Source organism: Schistocerca nitens, chromosome 1 (assembly GCF_023898315.1).
Source record: "Schistocerca nitens isolate TAMUIC-IGC-003100 chromosome 1, iqSchNite1.1, whole genome shotgun sequence".
NCBI classification, from domain to species: domain Eukaryota; kingdom Metazoa; phylum Arthropoda; class Insecta; order Orthoptera; family Acrididae; genus Schistocerca; species Schistocerca nitens.
Genome location: NC_064614.1, coordinates 244,628,001 through 244,645,789, shown reverse-complemented (window position 1 = coordinate 244,645,789; position 17,789 = coordinate 244,628,001). Strand labels below are relative to the sequence as shown.

General features: G+C 39.5%; 1 protein-coding gene across 9 annotated transcripts in view; it reads left to right on the top strand.

Moving 5' to 3' along the window:
• LOC126246592 (uncharacterized) overlaps nt 1-17,789 on the top strand; it is a 175,465-nt gene that overhangs the window by 123,946 nt on the left and 33,730 nt on the right. For all 9 annotated transcript variants that reach the window (XM_049948412.1, XM_049948413.1, XM_049948411.1 and 6 more), the window contains one exon: nt 4,248-5,130. In XM_049948412.1, coding sequence (XP_049804369.1) covers nt 4,248-5,130 — 883 coding nt within the window. The remainder of the gene's footprint in view (nt 1-4,247; nt 5,131-17,789) is intronic.

The following is a 17,789-nucleotide window of genomic DNA, read 5'->3' as shown; positions in this document are numbered from 1 at the left end:
CTCTGCAATACTTGAAAAATGCTCATCTACATAGTTTGCTAAGTGCTGTGGATCATTTATTAACTTATCCCCCTCCATTAGCTCTATGTTGTTATGCATTTCGTTTGCCTCTTCCCGTTTTCTTTTTTATAACATCTCAGACTGTTTTGCTTTTATTCTCTACGTTATATTATATTATTTTGTCATTAAATGACTTTTTTGCAGCAATCAGCATCTTCATATAGATCTTTTTGTATCTATGATAGAAATTTAAGAATTCTGGATCATTGCAAATCTTTTTCATTGAACTGAGGTGTTTAAGTGTTTGGGAGGACTTCTTAATACCTGCTGTTAACCGTCTGTTTTTGTGAGATGTTGATACAGACATGCATACTTTTGGAAATGCCTTTTCAAAGTTCAATCTAAACAATGTGGTGAATTTAGAGAATTTCATATTCACATTGGTTTCCTTATACACTTCATCCCTGCTTTGTTTTTCTAGTTCTTTTGAAGAATCTTTTAATTTGATTTCTGATAGATGTGGTTTGTAGGATTGTAGGTTAAGGAATGATTCGATGCCTGACTTTACTGTTGTTATTTGACATAGAAGGTCTGATAGTCCGATATCTTTTACAGCTACATCACGTTTTTCCCTGTCCATATTTGTGGCCACATGGTCAATTACTGATGAAGTCATTGTGGTTACCATTGTTGCACTATTGACCAATAGGGACATGCCAAAACTTTGAAGGATGTTCATGAAGGTGCTGCTGGACTCATTTATGATGTTAGTGTTGATGTTAATGTCCCCACACAGAATTATATTGACCTTTGTGCTTGAGACTTTATCTAGCACTTCTTTTAACTTATTGAAAAAAGTGTCCACACTACCACTAGGAGATCTATACACACACAAAATGATTAATTTCTTGGTGATATCAAGCCCTGTTAATTCAATAGCTGATATTTCAAAGTGTTTTTCTTCACTTACGGTACTGAGGTCATGTCTTGATTTGAACTGTGTTCCTTTTTTGATATAAATGCATGATCCTCCTCCCCTTGAAGTAGTTCTGCAGTAAGAGTTTGCCTTTTCATACAATGAAAATACTGCATGTTGGATTTCTGTGTCTCTACACCAGTGCTCAGCAATACAAACTACTGTGCAGTTCAAAGATTGGAGCTCAACTTCTAATAGTTGTTTTTATTTTTTATTGATTGCATGTTTTGATGGAGGATTATTAAGTCTGTGAAATGCCCCATGTTACTTTTTCCAATGGTTTGTTTTTCTTTGTGACATCTGGTATATGTGATATTTGAGGTGTTAAAATCTGTCTTGTGAGTGATTGTTTCAGTATTTTTTAAAGTGTTGGAGATACTCTTTAGGCAGGGGAACCTGTTGTCTGGATGTATCCTAAAAAAGACCTACTTTTCCTACCTATGACAACAGGTATTTGACCATATGTGGCCCGAGATCCATCCCCTATACTTCCATGAATCAGCTGCACCAGTCTTCCCTTCCCAGTCCTGTTTTGGTGTAGTCCATGTCTAGTGAAACCTCATTGTTGATAATCCCGCCGGGCACCAGATAAACATGAGCAAAGTTGGCTGTCCTCAGAGACATCCCTAACCCCACATTGATTCGCCTCACAGCTCCATCAAGGTGTGGTTGATCATGACGCCAGAACAGCTGAACAAAGTGTATGCTGGTGCCATGAGTCAGGGAAGCTATCTTGTACAGATCACCACCTATGTCATATGCCCCATCCCTGTCCCAACTGTTTCCCACCCCACCCACTATCACTACATGGTCCTCTTTTGTAAAGTCCTTACATAAAGACCCTAGGTCCTCTATTACATGACTTAGCCCTGCATTTGGCTTGAAGATACTGGTGGCCTGGTACACTGCTCCTAAACTTTCCTGTAACTGAGGGCCTACACCTCGCATGGCTACTACCTAGCAGCAGCACTTCTTCCTAACACTCTGTACGTTCGTAGGCTTCTTGGCCTTGGTTGAAGTGTGCTGCACATTTCCTGCTCCTCATTCTACCTGAGGCTTTTCTACACTTAACTCTCTCAGTGGTAGATACCTGTTTTTGGTGTTGATACCTGTTTTTGGTGTTGATGATAAAACTGTCAGATGGCGTTCTCTTTCTTCCTATCCTCCCACCAGCTGCCAGTTCCCAACCACCCTCCTCCCCCTTATCTCCCTTGATCCTTATGAGTTCCTTCCTTGCTTCCTCCAGCTGTGCCTGAAGGAAATAGATTTTCCATTCCTGTTCCCCAGTGAAAATGTTCCTACTGCATACTCTGCAGTTCCAGGAGAGCGCCTCTTCTGTTCTCCCAACATTCTCCCCACTGCACCCCACCATTGAAAATATTTCCTACAAAACTGGCAACAAATCCCTCTACTCACTGCCCTATAACAGCTCCCACATTTCTCACTCATGGTGTCAGTTTCGAAAGAATAATTAAGTTTAAAGAATAATTTAAATTTGCCAAGGATGCGAGATTGGCTGAGTGTAAACAAAAAACGACACAAAGGTCTTATGCGCGGTGATTTTTTTTTTTTTTTTTTGTACTGATTTAGAGATACAATGATGGAAGAATATGAATTTGTTATTAATTTGCTTTTAGAGAATTTATGTTGTCAGGCATGTTTAGTCAGGTTTCTAAACATTTATAACTCAGAAAATTTAGGCCTAGATCGCATCTATCTAACTAGTAAACAGTATGAAATGTGTTAGTTAAATACAATTTAGAAATGTTTAATTACATTTTATTGCGATAATAGACACTGATGAAACTAGCTGCAGTCTTTTTCAAACGAATTTTGCACTATCAAGAAAACTTGAATAGAATTTTTCGTGTTTATGTCGCGCAAAATTTCGGTTATGTTGCGATTATCGGGGCTTCAGCTAAAGAACAAGTTTTTTCAAGAATAATTGCTGTTGGGACGCTAATATTCAGTTGTGTGACAATAACGGACACTACAACAAGTATAAAAAACAAAGAAAATTTAAATTTGACGCTATTCCCTCTTAAATAAATTCTTTTAGCGGACAAAGAAAATACCTGTGATCTCACTCAGCGGCCATCTTGGCATCCAGAGATGTATAAAGTGTTTCATTTTAAAGGAATTGTGCTGGGCTTAGATTTATTGAGTCTGTAATATTTCCAAAAACAAGGCGTATTTAATATTGTGATTAATATTTTATTAATGTTAATTCATCCAGTACATTTCGGTTCCAGTTGTATGTGTAAAATATGATCGTTTGGTCTCTAAGCAAAATATGAGGTAATGAATTTAACTTGTTTCAACATCTTAAGATGGATTTCATACAGGTATCCTAAAATACAATTCCAGAAGGATTGTATGGTACTTAGGAATCAGCAAGCAGTCAGCAGTGTTGTGCTGTTGTTAAAAACATGCCGTATGATTAAAAAAAAATAGAAGTTATGTGATATCAGTTTAGGTAAGGATCACAGAGTCTGTTGAGAGGTGTCACAATCAACTTTTCTTCAATAAGTGATAATTGATTACTTAAATTATATCTCAAGTAGCTCACAAAAGTAGCCTTTGTTGAACAGCTTAAAGTGGCTTGCAATGTAAAGGTGGAGATGTAGATGTTCTCTAAATCACTTGAAGTGAATATTTGGATGCAACTGATTTTATGTGCCTTCCTTGATCAGTATGGGCTTCTTTTGTCTGTAATGGACTGTTAATTAATAGTCCTGCCTTTTCCATACCTTCCTTCCCTGCTTCAATCACTGTCACTGTGAAAGATATTAGCCATACAGTTGTAAGAGTACTTAGCTAAGTGAGCATAAATAATTACAATCAGATTTTTCATTAACCCATCTGCATCAGTGTCAATGGACCACTCTACTTCAGTTTTACGTACTCTAACACAACTCATAAAAGTGAATGAAATGTGTAGCAAAAAGGGTGTATCAATTTTCCTATGTATATCACAAAAATAGAGGGGAAAAAAGAAGAAAACAGTCTGGAGCTTGCTGATTCATCATGAACTACTTGATATGTGGCATTTTAACAAATTTATAATGTGTTACTTTAGCATGTTTGTGAGATGAGTTTCCTGGGCAATTAATTACATCATATAGCACCTTCTTGTGATAATGAGTTGCTGCATTGTCTAGATATTGTGCTAAGAAAACTGAAGAAACTAGTGCAATTCCTGGGAGGACATCATACATCAAAAGCACTAATAATATGATATCTGGTAATTTAATCATCTTTTCTCTTGCAGAGTTAGGGGACATGGAATCAAGATGATTGCAGTGCCTCAAGAAGAGGAATCTCATGAAAGCATTATTCAAGAAGAGGTTTTTGCTGTTGATGGAGTTGTAAATAATGCCAAAGAGAGCAGTTCTTTAAAAAGAAGGGAGTCATCGACTGATAACTCTGCTGCCCATTGTAAGGAAGTTCCTGTAACAGAAGAATCTAAATCTTGCCAGCTTGAGAATATGGTGGAAAACTATGTGTTACAACAACTTGCTTCATATATACAGTCAGAAGTTATTAAAAAACTTACGTGTGATGTACAGAGTAGTGAATGTAGTTCAGGTAAAAAGTGTGACAAATTACCAGATGTATGTTTCCAAAATTCCGTTTCTCCACAAACTGTGGTATCTGTGCTAAGTGATTCAGAATCTGATGACACAAATTCAGCTCGGACAGTTTTGTCTAAATCATCACGTACTAGGGAGGTGCTAATTAGCAGTTCATCAAAATCAGAACTTCGTGTGCAGAATAATAATGCATTTTCCACACCTCGTTTGTTTGATGTTGGGAATTACACTGCAGAATATCCATCATTCTCTGTTATTGGTTCAGCACCAGTGAGCTTGCCACCACCTAGGACTGCTAGTTCATCAGTACATGAGGCACGATCATTTCATAGTGCCGCAGAAAGAAACAAAAGACAGTATGCTGACAGACGATTCAGTTGTGGATTTACAGCTCGAGGGAGATCTTCACACCAAGTCCAAGAAGCAGATGAAAAGAATCAAAAATATAAGGCATTGCTTTACAACAGCAATAATTCAAAGCAATTCTTACCACCAAATCCACAGGATAAATTAAATAAACGTTTAGTATTACCTCCAATTGACAAAGTGGAAACTCAGAAGGTAAATCTCAATTACCCCATTTATTTTATGTCTGTTTTATGTAAATCATGGCTGCAACCAAATCTGAAATGAAATTATTGTACTGTTCTTTGTTAATTTAATTGTAGATTATTCAGTAATATTCCTTCAAGAGTTAACAGCTTTTTTATAAAAGATATTATGTAAACATTTTTAGGCTTTCGTTCCTAACATTAGTCTGCTGCCTGCCTTCCAAAATACTATTGAGAGCAAGCAGCCATTCTCTATTACAGCTTCTTCCTTGTCAGACTCTTCCACTGCAGTGTCAGTTACTGTTTGTGAAGTACAATACTGGTATCGGAACGGTATACTGAAACATCTATGACAGCTGTGTTCTTTGCACTCTTGTACTTTGCTCTCCAAAATTCCAGGACATGTTCAGATTTGCTTGGACGTATGCAGGATTTGACGGTCTACACACGGAAAAATTTTAAAACGTTAAAAACATATGTTTTGACAGAGCACAGGGAAAACTGTGTGACTGTGAAACTTGCATTCATTTGTTGCAGTTTATGTGACAAACTCTTATGTTTTCATCACTTTTTTGGGAGTGATTATCATTTCCACAAGAAAACCTAAATGGGTTAAGGTGGTAGAGTCTTTTTACCCATTCGCCAAGTGTACCAGTTAGGTGGGTTGACAACATATTCCTGTCATGTGACGCACATGCCGTCACCAGTGTCGTATAGAATATATCAGACGCGTTTTCTTGTGGAGGAATCGGTTGGTTCAAATGGCTCTGAGCACTATGGGACTCAACTGCTGTGGTCATAAGTCCCCTTGAACTTAGAACTACTTAAACCTAACTAACCTAAGGACAGCACACAACACCCAGCCATCACGAGGCAGAGAAAATCCCTGACCCCGCCGGGAATCGAACCCGGGAACCCGGGCGTGGCAAGCGAGAACGCTACCGCACGACCACGGGATGCGGGCGAGGAATCGGTTGACCTGTGACCTTGCGATCAAATGTTTTCAGTTCCCATTGGAGAGGCACGTCCTTTTGTCTACTAATCGCACGGTTTTGCGGTGTGGTCGCAAACCACATACACTAAACTTATTACAGTGAACAGAGACGTCAATGAACGAACGGACAGATCATAACTTTGCGAAAATAAAGAAAATAAACTTTTCACTCGAGAGAAGACTTGAACCAAGGACCTCTCGTTCTGCAGCTGCTCACGCTAACCACAGGACCACGGTGCTCCTGAGCTCACTTTATCCTTGATGTTGCCTATCTTGCGCATGGACTACTCAGTTTGTATATTTTGCTTATTTTTTTCATAGTTCCACACAACTTCTTCCTGTTTTCTCAATTGATCTGTGTTCAGTTTTTCAAGGGCTATCCACTGTGCCAACTTATAACTAAATCTGAAGGGGGTGCGATGGGGAGGTTCCCTTGTCAGTGTTTACCGCCCAGGGCAACACGTATTTAAGTCCAGACAAAAGTGCTTTGGGGTTTTTCTTAAAAAACCTTATCTAATAACAAATACTTAGATGCTAAAATGGGCCTGAAGAAACCTAGATATTAAAACAATGGCATTCTGTGCTTTCATCATCATAATATATGTACCAATATTCATAGAACTGTTAGCTCACATCGTGGTGGTGCCTGCTGTGAGTATCCATCACATTTAGTTAGCTACACATGCGCCTGTGTTGAGCTGAAAAAATGATGTTAGCTGGCAAATACCTCAGAAAGCTATGGAAATCTTGGCAGAGTACCAATTTGGCAAACGTGGTTTTCTTATGTTGGAGGCAAGTCAATGCCATGAGTCCTTCGTAACAACAAGCTTTTGGAATATTTCATCAGACATGACATTGTGTGCTATAGGGCAGTGGTTGTCAAACTTTTATGCAGAAGAGCCAATACCGACATTGTGGGCTGTCATCTCAGGCCACGTATGTACCCATCGTATTATTAATTGATGACCTACATAATTTAGTTTGTTACGAGTCCCCAGTAGAGTAGCTATAGTAAGAGCACCATAAGTTGGCTGCCGGTCCCCAAGCACTGATTGTTAGAAAGTTGGTACCTTTCAAAACACTTTGTGTATACTGTTCTTTGTTTGAGAGTGCTGGTACCCTTAGCAACCTCAAAGGTGTGACAAACCAGACCAAGTGCTGTTATGCTGTGTGTGACAGCAGATCATTAATTTATGAACAGTAAAAGCACTTCTTTTTAAATGCTTTATGCAATAAAAGACAAAGCCGCAAATGTATTTTCATAATATTACAATAGTTATAATTTAATTTCATATTGCTTGCTACAAATAAATACCAAATTTGAAGATGACCACCTCTGTAACACGCATTCAAGAGTCCGTGTTACTTCCATTTCAAAATTTATATCACAGCAGTTGATTGGCACGACTCACTCATGCCCTATGATTTGACAGTACTGGAAGACAAACAATGGAACATTAAAGTCTGATCCTCTAACCCTGCAGTGGCCATGCTGAGGTAAGTGGCCAACTTTTTTCACAAGATGGACCATGCTTATTTGTCATAACTGATTTTGCCCAAATTTATGGTATACGCAGGGAGTGGCCAGAAATGAAAGTGACGGCAGTGAGACCTGTGAATGGCAAAGCATCTAGAAAAAAAGTATCATTTTTGGTGTGGATCGGCCGAGGCATTCATGTAGTTTCCAGGCAGCAGTTGGCGCAGCTGAAACAGTGCAGGATGGCAGTGTGAGGGTCGTGGTGTCGGTCCCTATGTGGAAACTTCTTTTATTTTTATGTTAGACTGCAAATAAACCAAACTCACAGTCGGTGTATTGTATGTATTAATATTCTCAAGAAGGCATGAAAAGGGAAAGGTAAGGGAAAATTTGGGATCATAAATAAATTTCCAGGAAGAAACTGTAGGGCATACATGAGAACTTCATGTATAAAATTAGCCATTTTTATTATTTTACAGTTGATGATATACATGTGCTAGATGATATTCATTGTAAAAACAGGGGAGCAGTAATTTTCTTGGCATCTTGTGCATGCTAGAAATGTTGCTTTTTACAACTACATGGTTGTTTTAAAGTTTCTGTAGAAAAACAAATGTGGTTTATATTCATAAAAGGTGTTCTCTCATCAGTCAGTTTGGCAGCAGACCAAGCATAATGCATCATTTCGCCAAATACTGATGAGGATAACTGGTGTAAGTACAACAGAATGTATTTTGATGCATTCTTCTTGGGATGTGATCTCTCTCTCTCTCTCTCTCTCTCTCTCTCTCTCTCTCTCTCTCTGTGTGTGTGTGTGTGTGTGTGTGTGTGTGTGTGTGTGTGTGATAAGAGCAGTTTTGAAGATTTCTGATCAAATTTTCACTTGATGATAAAAATAGATATCACAGAGCTGCACTAGCAGTGTGCATATGGGGGAAAACAGTTCAATACTGCATTTCTTCATCTTGACAAATCTTGTATAATTGTGGATTTGTTTGGCCTCCACACAAGGCAGTTAACAGAAAAAATTTGTTCTCCTGTGTGAGAGCTTTATTAAATCAATCAGAAATGATTGTATAAGACTGTTGTGAGTTTCCCCAAATTTTGATGAAGTAATGGTGACATTCCTATATTTTGCCACATACTATGGACTATTTTTGAATCCTCAGTCCAAACTTTTCCTTTTCCATTCCTGAAACATTCATGAACACATTATATTGAATATTATTTTAGATTATTCATTTTTAAGTAACATAAAATTAAAAAGTGTCCGCCTAGGGATTTGATCTCACGAACCTCGTATTATTGTTCTCTACCAGTATTATTTCCATTGTGCCAAGTGCTGCCTGGTAACTATGCTAACACAAATGGCTCATGTGTCAGCCGACACGTGTCAAAAATGTTAATTTCTTTAAATTTCTGTCACATTTATTTCCGGCAAAGTCCTGCATGAATACGGCTGAGAATCACAGGTCACACTGAGTACATGATTCAGCCGCAGTTTGATGACAACTGCTGTAGAGTGTGCGTATCTTGGCCTAACTACTCTATGATGATGGTGGTAGCTCCACATGAGAGCAACACTCAACCTCAATGTAGGCTTTGTGTTGTTAAGAGTGGATGGATGTAGAGGCAAAACAGTTGTTAGAAGGTAACATTGGAGACATCTGCCATGCATCAGTTTTATTGTTTTACTCAGGTATGTAGGATTGTGTCAGTATATTTGCATTGTGAAGGGACAGATCAAGATAAGATGGATAGTTTTTATGAGGCACTCAGTGATGTAGTTGTTAGAGTAAAGGACAAGGACAGTGTTCTGCTCATGGGTGATTTTAACGCCAGGATTGGAAATCGAACAGAAGGGTATGAAAAGGTTATGGGTAAATTTGGAGAGGATATGGAGGCCAACAGGAACGGGAAATAACTCTTGGATTTCTGTGCCAGTATGGGCTTAGTAATCACAAACTCCTTCTTTAAACATAAGAACATTCACCTGTATACTTGGGAAGGCAGGGGAACCAGATCTGTCATAGACTATATAATAACACATCAGGAAGGCTGTAAGGGACACACGTGTATTCAGGGGATTCTTTGATGACACTGATCATTATTTAATCTGCAGTGAAATAGGGATTGTGAGGCCGAAAGTGCAGGAGGTCAGGTCCATATGTAGGAGGATAAGAGTGGAGAAACTTCAGGATAAGGAAATCAGGCACAAGTACATAACAGCGATCTCAGAAAGGTACCAGTTAGTTGAATATAGTCAACTACAGTCATTGGAAAAGGAATGGACAAGGTACAGGGACACAGTACTAGAAGTGGCTAAAGAATGTTTTGGAACAGTAGTGTGTAAAACTAGGATGAAGCAAACAGCTTGGTGGAATGACACAGTCAAGGCAGCCTGTAAAAGGAAAAAGAAGGCGTATCAAAAATGGCTACATACTAGAACTCAGGTAGACAGAGAAAGTTATGTTGAAGAAAGAAACAAAGCCAAACAGATAATTGCAGCATCCAAGAAGAAATCTTGGGAAGACTTTGAAAACAGGTTGGAGACTATGGGTCAAGCTGCTGGAAAACCATTCTGGAGTGTAATTAGCAGTCTTCGAAAGGGAGGTAAGAAGGAAATGACAAGTATTTTGGACAGGTCAGGAAAACTGCTGGTGAATCCTGTGGATGCCTTGGGCAGATGGAGGGAATATTTTGAAGAGTTGCTCAATGTAGGTGAAAATACAATCAGTAATGTTTCAGATTTTGAGGTAGAATGGGGATGGAATGATGATGGAAATAGGATCACATTTGAGGAAGTGGAGAAAATGGTCAATAGATTGCAGTGCAATAAAGCGGCTGGGGTGGATGAAATTAAGTCAGAACTCATCAAATACAGTGGAATGTCAGGTCTTAAATGGCTACACAGGATAATTGAAATAGCCTGGGAGTCGGGACAGGTTCCATCAGACTGGACAAAAGCAGTAATCACACCAATCTTTAAACATGGAAACAGAAAAGATTGTAACAACTACAGAGGTATCTCTTTAATCAGCATTGTGGGTAAAATCTTTTCAGGTATTATTGAAAGGAAAGTGCGAGTATTAGTTGAGGACCAATTGGATGAAAATCAGTGTGGGTTTAGGCCTCTTAGAGGTTGTCAGGACCAGATCTTTAGCTTACGGCAAATAATGGAGAAGTGTTATGAGTGGAACAGGGAATTGTATCTATGCTTTATAGATCTAGAAAAGGCATATGACCGGGTTCCTAGGAGGAAGTTATTGTCTGTTCTACAAGATTATGGAATAGGAGGCAAACTTTTGCAAGCAATTAAAGGTCTTTACATGGATAGTCAGGCAGCAGTTAGAGTTGACGGTAAATTGAGTTCATGGTTCAGAGTAGTTTCAGGGGTAAGACAAGGCTGCAACCTGTCTCCACTGTTGTTCATATTATTTATGGATCATATGTTGAAAACAATAGACTGGCTGGGTGAGATTAAGATATGTGAACACAAAATAAGCAGTCTTGCATATGCGGATGACTTAGTTGTGATGGCAGATTCGATTGAAAGTTTGCAAAGTAATATTTCAGAGCTAGATCAGAAATGTAAGGACTATGGTATGAAGATTAGCATCTCCAAAACGAAAGTAATGTGGGAAAGAAATATGAACGGATTGAGTGCCAAATAGGAGGAACAAAGTTAGAACAGGTGGACAGTTTCAAGTACTTAGGATGCATATTCTCACAGGATGGCAACATAGTGAAAGAACTGGAAGCGAGGTGTAGCAAAGCTAATGCCGTGAGCGCTCAGCTACGATCTACTGTCTTCTGCAAGAAGGAAGTCAGTACCAAGACTAAGTTATCCGTGCACCATTCAATCTTTCGACCAACTTTGTTGTATGGGAGCGAAAGCTGGGTGGATTCAGGTTACCTTATCAACAAGGTTGAGGTTACGGATATGAAAGTAACTAGGATGATTGCAGGTACTAGTAGATGGGAACAATGGCAGGAGCGTGTCCACAATGAGGAAATCAAAGAAAAACTGGGAATGAACTCTATAGATGTAGCAGTCAGGGCGAACAGGCTTAGATGGTGGGGTCATGTTACACGCATGGGAGAAGCAAGGTTACCCAAGAGACTCATGGGTTCAGCAGTAGAGGGTAGGAGGAGCCGGGGCAGACCAAGGAGAAGGTACCTGGATTCAGTTAAGAATGATTTTGAAGTAATAGGTTTAACATCAGAAGAGGCACCAATGTTGGCACTGAATAGGGGATCATGGAGGAATTTTATAAGGGGGCTATGCTCCAGACTGAACGCTGAAAGACATAATCAGTCTTAAATGATGATGATGATGATCAGGTATGTAGGGCTATGCCTTGATTAACCTATATATCCCCATCTACTTGTGGGAAGTTTATTGTTTCAGCCGCAACCAATCCCAGTGGCATAGGTGTTTGAGCAATACTCAGACCTAACCAACCTAATGAACTTCAGAGAATAGCCCTCAAAGAACTAAAGTTTCAAGTAAGTGATGAATAAGAATGGAACAATAACAGAATATTTTTATTGTAGTTAAAATAATAACTCTTAAAAAGGTTTTTTCACATACGAAGCTTTACAATATGTCACTGACATTCTGCTATATATTAAAAAGCTTGTAAACTGTAAATTACTTCAAGAAACATTTATTCACTGTGAACTCAGCAGAGATCAAAACACAAGCATGTTTCATGAGTACCACACTGTAAAATTGCTCCACAACAACCTGAATTTCAGGAAGAGTATTGGTTTCTATATAATTCTTATGGGAATAGACAGAACAACTGATGGAGGAATGGCAATAAGTAGTTTTACCAGACACTGAAACTATCATGAAGATGTTACTCTGGTGAACTAGAGGAAAGAGCTACGTAGTAGCAAAGCAGTCTGTGGTAAATATGGAGTCGGGAACTCCACATTGATGACTCCACATTAATGACCCATAGTCTGTGTTAATTGGTCTGGAATTCATGCTGTGTGGACTTCTTGAAGTGCAGCTTTCATAGAAGAGAAAAAATTGAGGATGTGTAGATCATAAATTGCACTTCTTATATTGAAGCTAGAAAAATCTTTCAGGCGTTAAACCATCAGTACTATCTTCACCATTCACGTCAATAACAAAAAAATAGTGAATACAAAAACCATCGATGTAAGGAAAAGATAGATTACTACTTACCATAGAACTCTCAGTACATGCAGGCCTTGAAATGCCGGTCCGAGTTGCCAGAGATGGTGGTCATGTGTGCCTGAGGTGTGCTTGATTGTGTGACTGAATGTGCGTATGTTTCCTCTTCTGATGAAGGCTGTGGCTCGAAGCTATTGTGTAAGTGTCTTTTAGCTGTTGCTGTCTGCAACTTAATGTGGCATCTTTATGGTAGCAGCTATCTATCCTTACGTAGTTGATATTTCAACGTAGAGTTATCATTGTCTGAATACGAAAGCAGTTAATTTTTACTGTCTGATAAGAATATAGAAAACATTTCATTAATATGTGCAATATTGAAATATGTATACCACAGCTTAACAGGCAGATTTCAAACTGTAGCAGGAACATCACTGCCAATCAATTTGTTTCTCTAGTCACAGTGTATTGTCCATCATCTCCAGCTACCCTTCTTCTCAATAGCTTGTGACATTACTCTGTACATCAGCTTGCAACTTGGTGAGTGGTATGAGATAAAGAGAATAGATAAGAAGATATCTCCTTTGATTATGGGTCATTTGCTCAAGTGTACTCACAATTATACATCATTGTATTATACAGGATCGATTGCTTTATACTGTAACAAAATTGCAGTTTTGCCAAATATACAGGGTGTCCCAGCTATCTTGTCCACCCAAAATATCTCTGGAACAATAACAGCTATTGGAAAACGACTTTCACCGGTATCTATGTAGGGCTTGGGCCCATGAATGTACATATTTGGAAACATTCTAAAACAAAAGCATATGTGTTTTTTAACACAAACTTATGTTTTTTTAAATGGACCTCCTATATTTTTTCTTCAGCAATCCATAGCATGACAAAGCACACACATAATGGCGTTGATTGCATCGCAATATTCCCATTACATCCCGAGATATTGAGACACGAAGTTGATGCTTGAAACACCCGAACTCCATACTTATCAAGAGGTCCGAAACGAATAATACGGTCTGCTGCCATCAACTCTCATAAGCACGTAATGGTTTCCCTCTTGCATGTTTTACGTATCTACGTACACAATATGAACCAGTACCGATCGGTGTACACCCATCAGGTTGTCTTATTTATCCTTCACACCCAAAATAAGGTTTATCTAATGGTTATATGACCCATTGTGCCTGTCAGGCAGGGCCTGGCTCTACCTAGTCAAGTGTCCAACGTAGTTCCCACTACTTCCACAGTTACCACTTCGCCTTGTTTATGATTTGCGACCCATGCAAACTCCTGTACTCCACCACCCTCCGAGCATCCCATTTGTTGTTTCTTTGGCGTGCAGTACACCGCTTGCCAGTGTAGTCGTGCATCAGAGTAATCTAGTGACGGCACGGAGGTAGTACACATTGTGAATAAATGTTGTGTTGTGGAACTTATACTGTACAGTATAATGTACACACATGAAGATATGGTAGAAATGCTGCTGATCTATGGAGAATGTACGTTGACGGGAAATACGTTATGAGATTGCTTGCTTGTTGATAGTACTGTTAGCAAACATTATGATTATTAAGTTAATATGTCTGTTTTCTACCCTACTCTACATACCTGTACTGTACCCTGTTGTAGGTGGACGAAATGCTGTTCGGGCAGAACGACTGTACAGAAGATGATTCCCTGACAAGCCATCGCCTTTGCTCCAGATGTTTGGTCGTCTCACATCTCATCTACGTGAAACGGGAAGCTTAAATCCAAGACCTCGACATCGTCCTAGAACACGCACAGATGAACGTGCTGAAGTTGCTGTGCTCGCTACCATAGCTGTGAATCCTCAAATCAGCACACATCAAATTGAACGTGAAGTTGGTGTGTCGAAATCAAGTGCACAGCGTATTCTTAAACGTCATAAATTTCATCCTTACCACGTTCATTTACACCAGGATCTTCATGGAAATGACTTCCGCAATAGGGTAACATTTTGTCGGTGGGCTCAGCAAGAACTTCTGACTAATCCAAATTTTTTTTGCAGATGTTCACTTACCGACGAGGCATCATTCTCCAACAAAGGAATTGTCAATATGAGGAATATGCATTATTGGTCCGCAGACAATCCAAAATGGCTCCGTCAGGTAGAGCATCAACGTCCGTGGCAAGTTAATGTTTGGTGTGGGATTATTGGAGATACCATTATCGGACCTTTCTTTATAAATGGCATCCAAAATGGCAGACAATACTCCAGATTTATATGACACAATCTTCCTGTTCTCTTGGACACCGTACCTCTGAACCGGAGAATGGTCATGTGGTATCAGCATGACGGATGCCTTGCACATAACGCCTTACGAGCACGACGACTTCTGAACCGTAAGTTCCCTGGTAGGTAGATTGGACGAGGTGGCCCAGTTAGGTGGCCTGCCCGATCTCTGGACCTTACACCGCTGGATTATTTTCTTTGGGGAGCAGTGAAGGATCTGTTTGCCAACATGAACCACCAACACCAGAGGACATGAAGCAACGCATTATTGATGCTTATACAGCCATCAAAGAGGAAACAGTAGCACGAAGTAGGACATCCTTCATCCGCAGAGTGACCCTATGTATGTATGCCAATGGGCATCACTTTGAGCATGAAATGTGAACGCTATGTTTAGTATGTAGTGCTGGTATCACAGTGGAAGTTTCTACAAAGGGCCATTTTACCCAGTGATGTTAAGAAACATTTGTTTACAATAATTTGTCATTTAAAGCATTAGATAAACATAACATTGATAATTATGTGATGATAAAACTAGTTGGTTAAACATGTTTACATTCATCTTCTATGTCCTACCTGAACTTCCCAAATCAAAACATTTTTACCTAAACAACGGTAAAACTTTTAGTCCACTTGCTTGTTTCACTAAAACCATCAACATGAATTTTACTATTAGGAGTGAATGATTAACTGTCACTTGCGCTAGATCTACAGTAAAGTAAAGTTTTAACGTTGAATGGCATTACCTTTTTAGTAACGGATTAACGATAAGCGAAGTTAACTTTGTGACTAACGTTGCGGTACACAGATATGTTACAGAACCGCATCACCCCTAGCCTATGGGATAAATACCTGCTGGAATGTACGACGTTAATGCAGGATGGCAGTAGACCGTATAATTCGTTGCGGACCTCTTGATAAGTATGGAAGTGTGATTACGCATGTCAATCACATTGCGATTACGGGCAGCATGGGGTTCACGCCTGAGCCTCAGGACGTGCGCTAGCAGCGCATGTCGGGTGTTTCAAGCGTCAACTTCGCGTCTCAATATCTCGGGATGTAATGGGAATATTGCGATGCAATCAACGCCATTGTGTATGTGCTTTGTCATGCTATGGATTGCTGAAGAAAAAATATAGGAGGTCCATTTAAAAAAACATAAGTTTGTGTTAAAAAACACATATGCTTTCGTTTTAGAATGTTTCCAAATATGTACATTCATGGGCCCCAGCCCTACATTGATACCGGTGAAAGTCGTTTTCCAATAGCTGTTATTGTTCCAGAGATATTTTGGGTGGACAAGATAGCTTGGACACCCTGTATGGTAAACAAACCACTGGAGAGCTTTCTTTTCAGAAATATATCAGGTCTGTCCAGGCCTCTATAGAACTGCAGCCAACTTTTTGCTCCAATGTTGGCATAGGACGTTGTTTCCCACACCCATCTCTAAAAGGCAGCTCATTAGATGAATCATGAAAGGGTTCAGCCTCCTCAAGTGACTCGTAAAATGTTGCTGATTCGAGGCCTGCTGCCACAGGATGGTAGATCCGCAACTGTTCACTACTGAGGAAATTTGATAATTTCTTTATTTTGTCCATCTCAGTTGTGTAAGTATACATTGAGGTGACAAAAGTCATGGGACAGCAATAGCACATATACAGGTGGTGGTAGATCACTAACACAAAGTATAAAGGGGCAGTGCATTGGCAAAACTGTCATTTGTATTCAAGTGATTCATGTGAAAGAGAGAGGGCCAAAGATAGGGTACATGGATTGGGGTGGCAATCATTAAAACAAAGGCATTCTTCATTATAGTGGCATCTTGTCATGAAATTTCAATCACCATCTTTCTCCTCAGAATGTGAAAATATTTTGATGGCGTCCACTTACATAGGTATGAATGATCGTCATAATAAAATAAAAGAAATCAGAACTGCACAGAAAAACTTAAGTGTTTGTTTTTGCTGTGCACTGTTCAAGAATGGAATGTTAGAGAAATAGCTTGAAGGTGGTTTTATGAACCTTCTACCAGGTGCTGAATTGTGAATTGCTGAGTAATCATGTAGATGTAGATATAGATGTAGATGTAGATGAGAAGGTTTCCAAATGATGAAGGCTGCACTCACTTTGAAAACAGAATTGTAGTTGGAGCTAGATGAATGGGACATTCCATTTTGGGAATCATTAAGGAATTCTGTATTCAGAGATCCACAATGTCAAAAGTGTGCCAAGAGTAAAACATTTAAGGCATTTCTTCTACCTGTGGACAACACATTGGCTGTGACGACTTTCAATTAATGACCAAGAGCAGCAGTGTTTCTGTGGGGTTTTCAGTGCTAATGCATAAGCAACACTGTTTGAAATGCCCACAGAAATCAATGAGAGATGTGTGACAAATGTATTTGTTAGGACAGTATGGCAAAATTTGGCGTTAATGGGCTATGGCAGCAGACAACTGGCATGAGTGCCTTTGCTACCAGCACGACATTGCCTGCAGCACCTCTCCTGGGTTCATGATGGTAGCAGTTGTACCCTAGATGACTGGAAAACCTTTGCATGGTCAGATGAGTCCTGATTTTGTTTGACAGAAGCTGATGGTAGGATTCGAATGTGTCACAGACCCCTTGAAGCCATGGACCTAGCTTGTAAACAAGGCACTATGCAAGCTGGTGGTGGCTCCTTAATGGTGTGGGCCATGTTTACATGGAATGGATTGGGTCCTCTTGACGTTTGGCTACTTGGAGATCATTTGCAGTGATTCATGTACATTATGTTCCCAA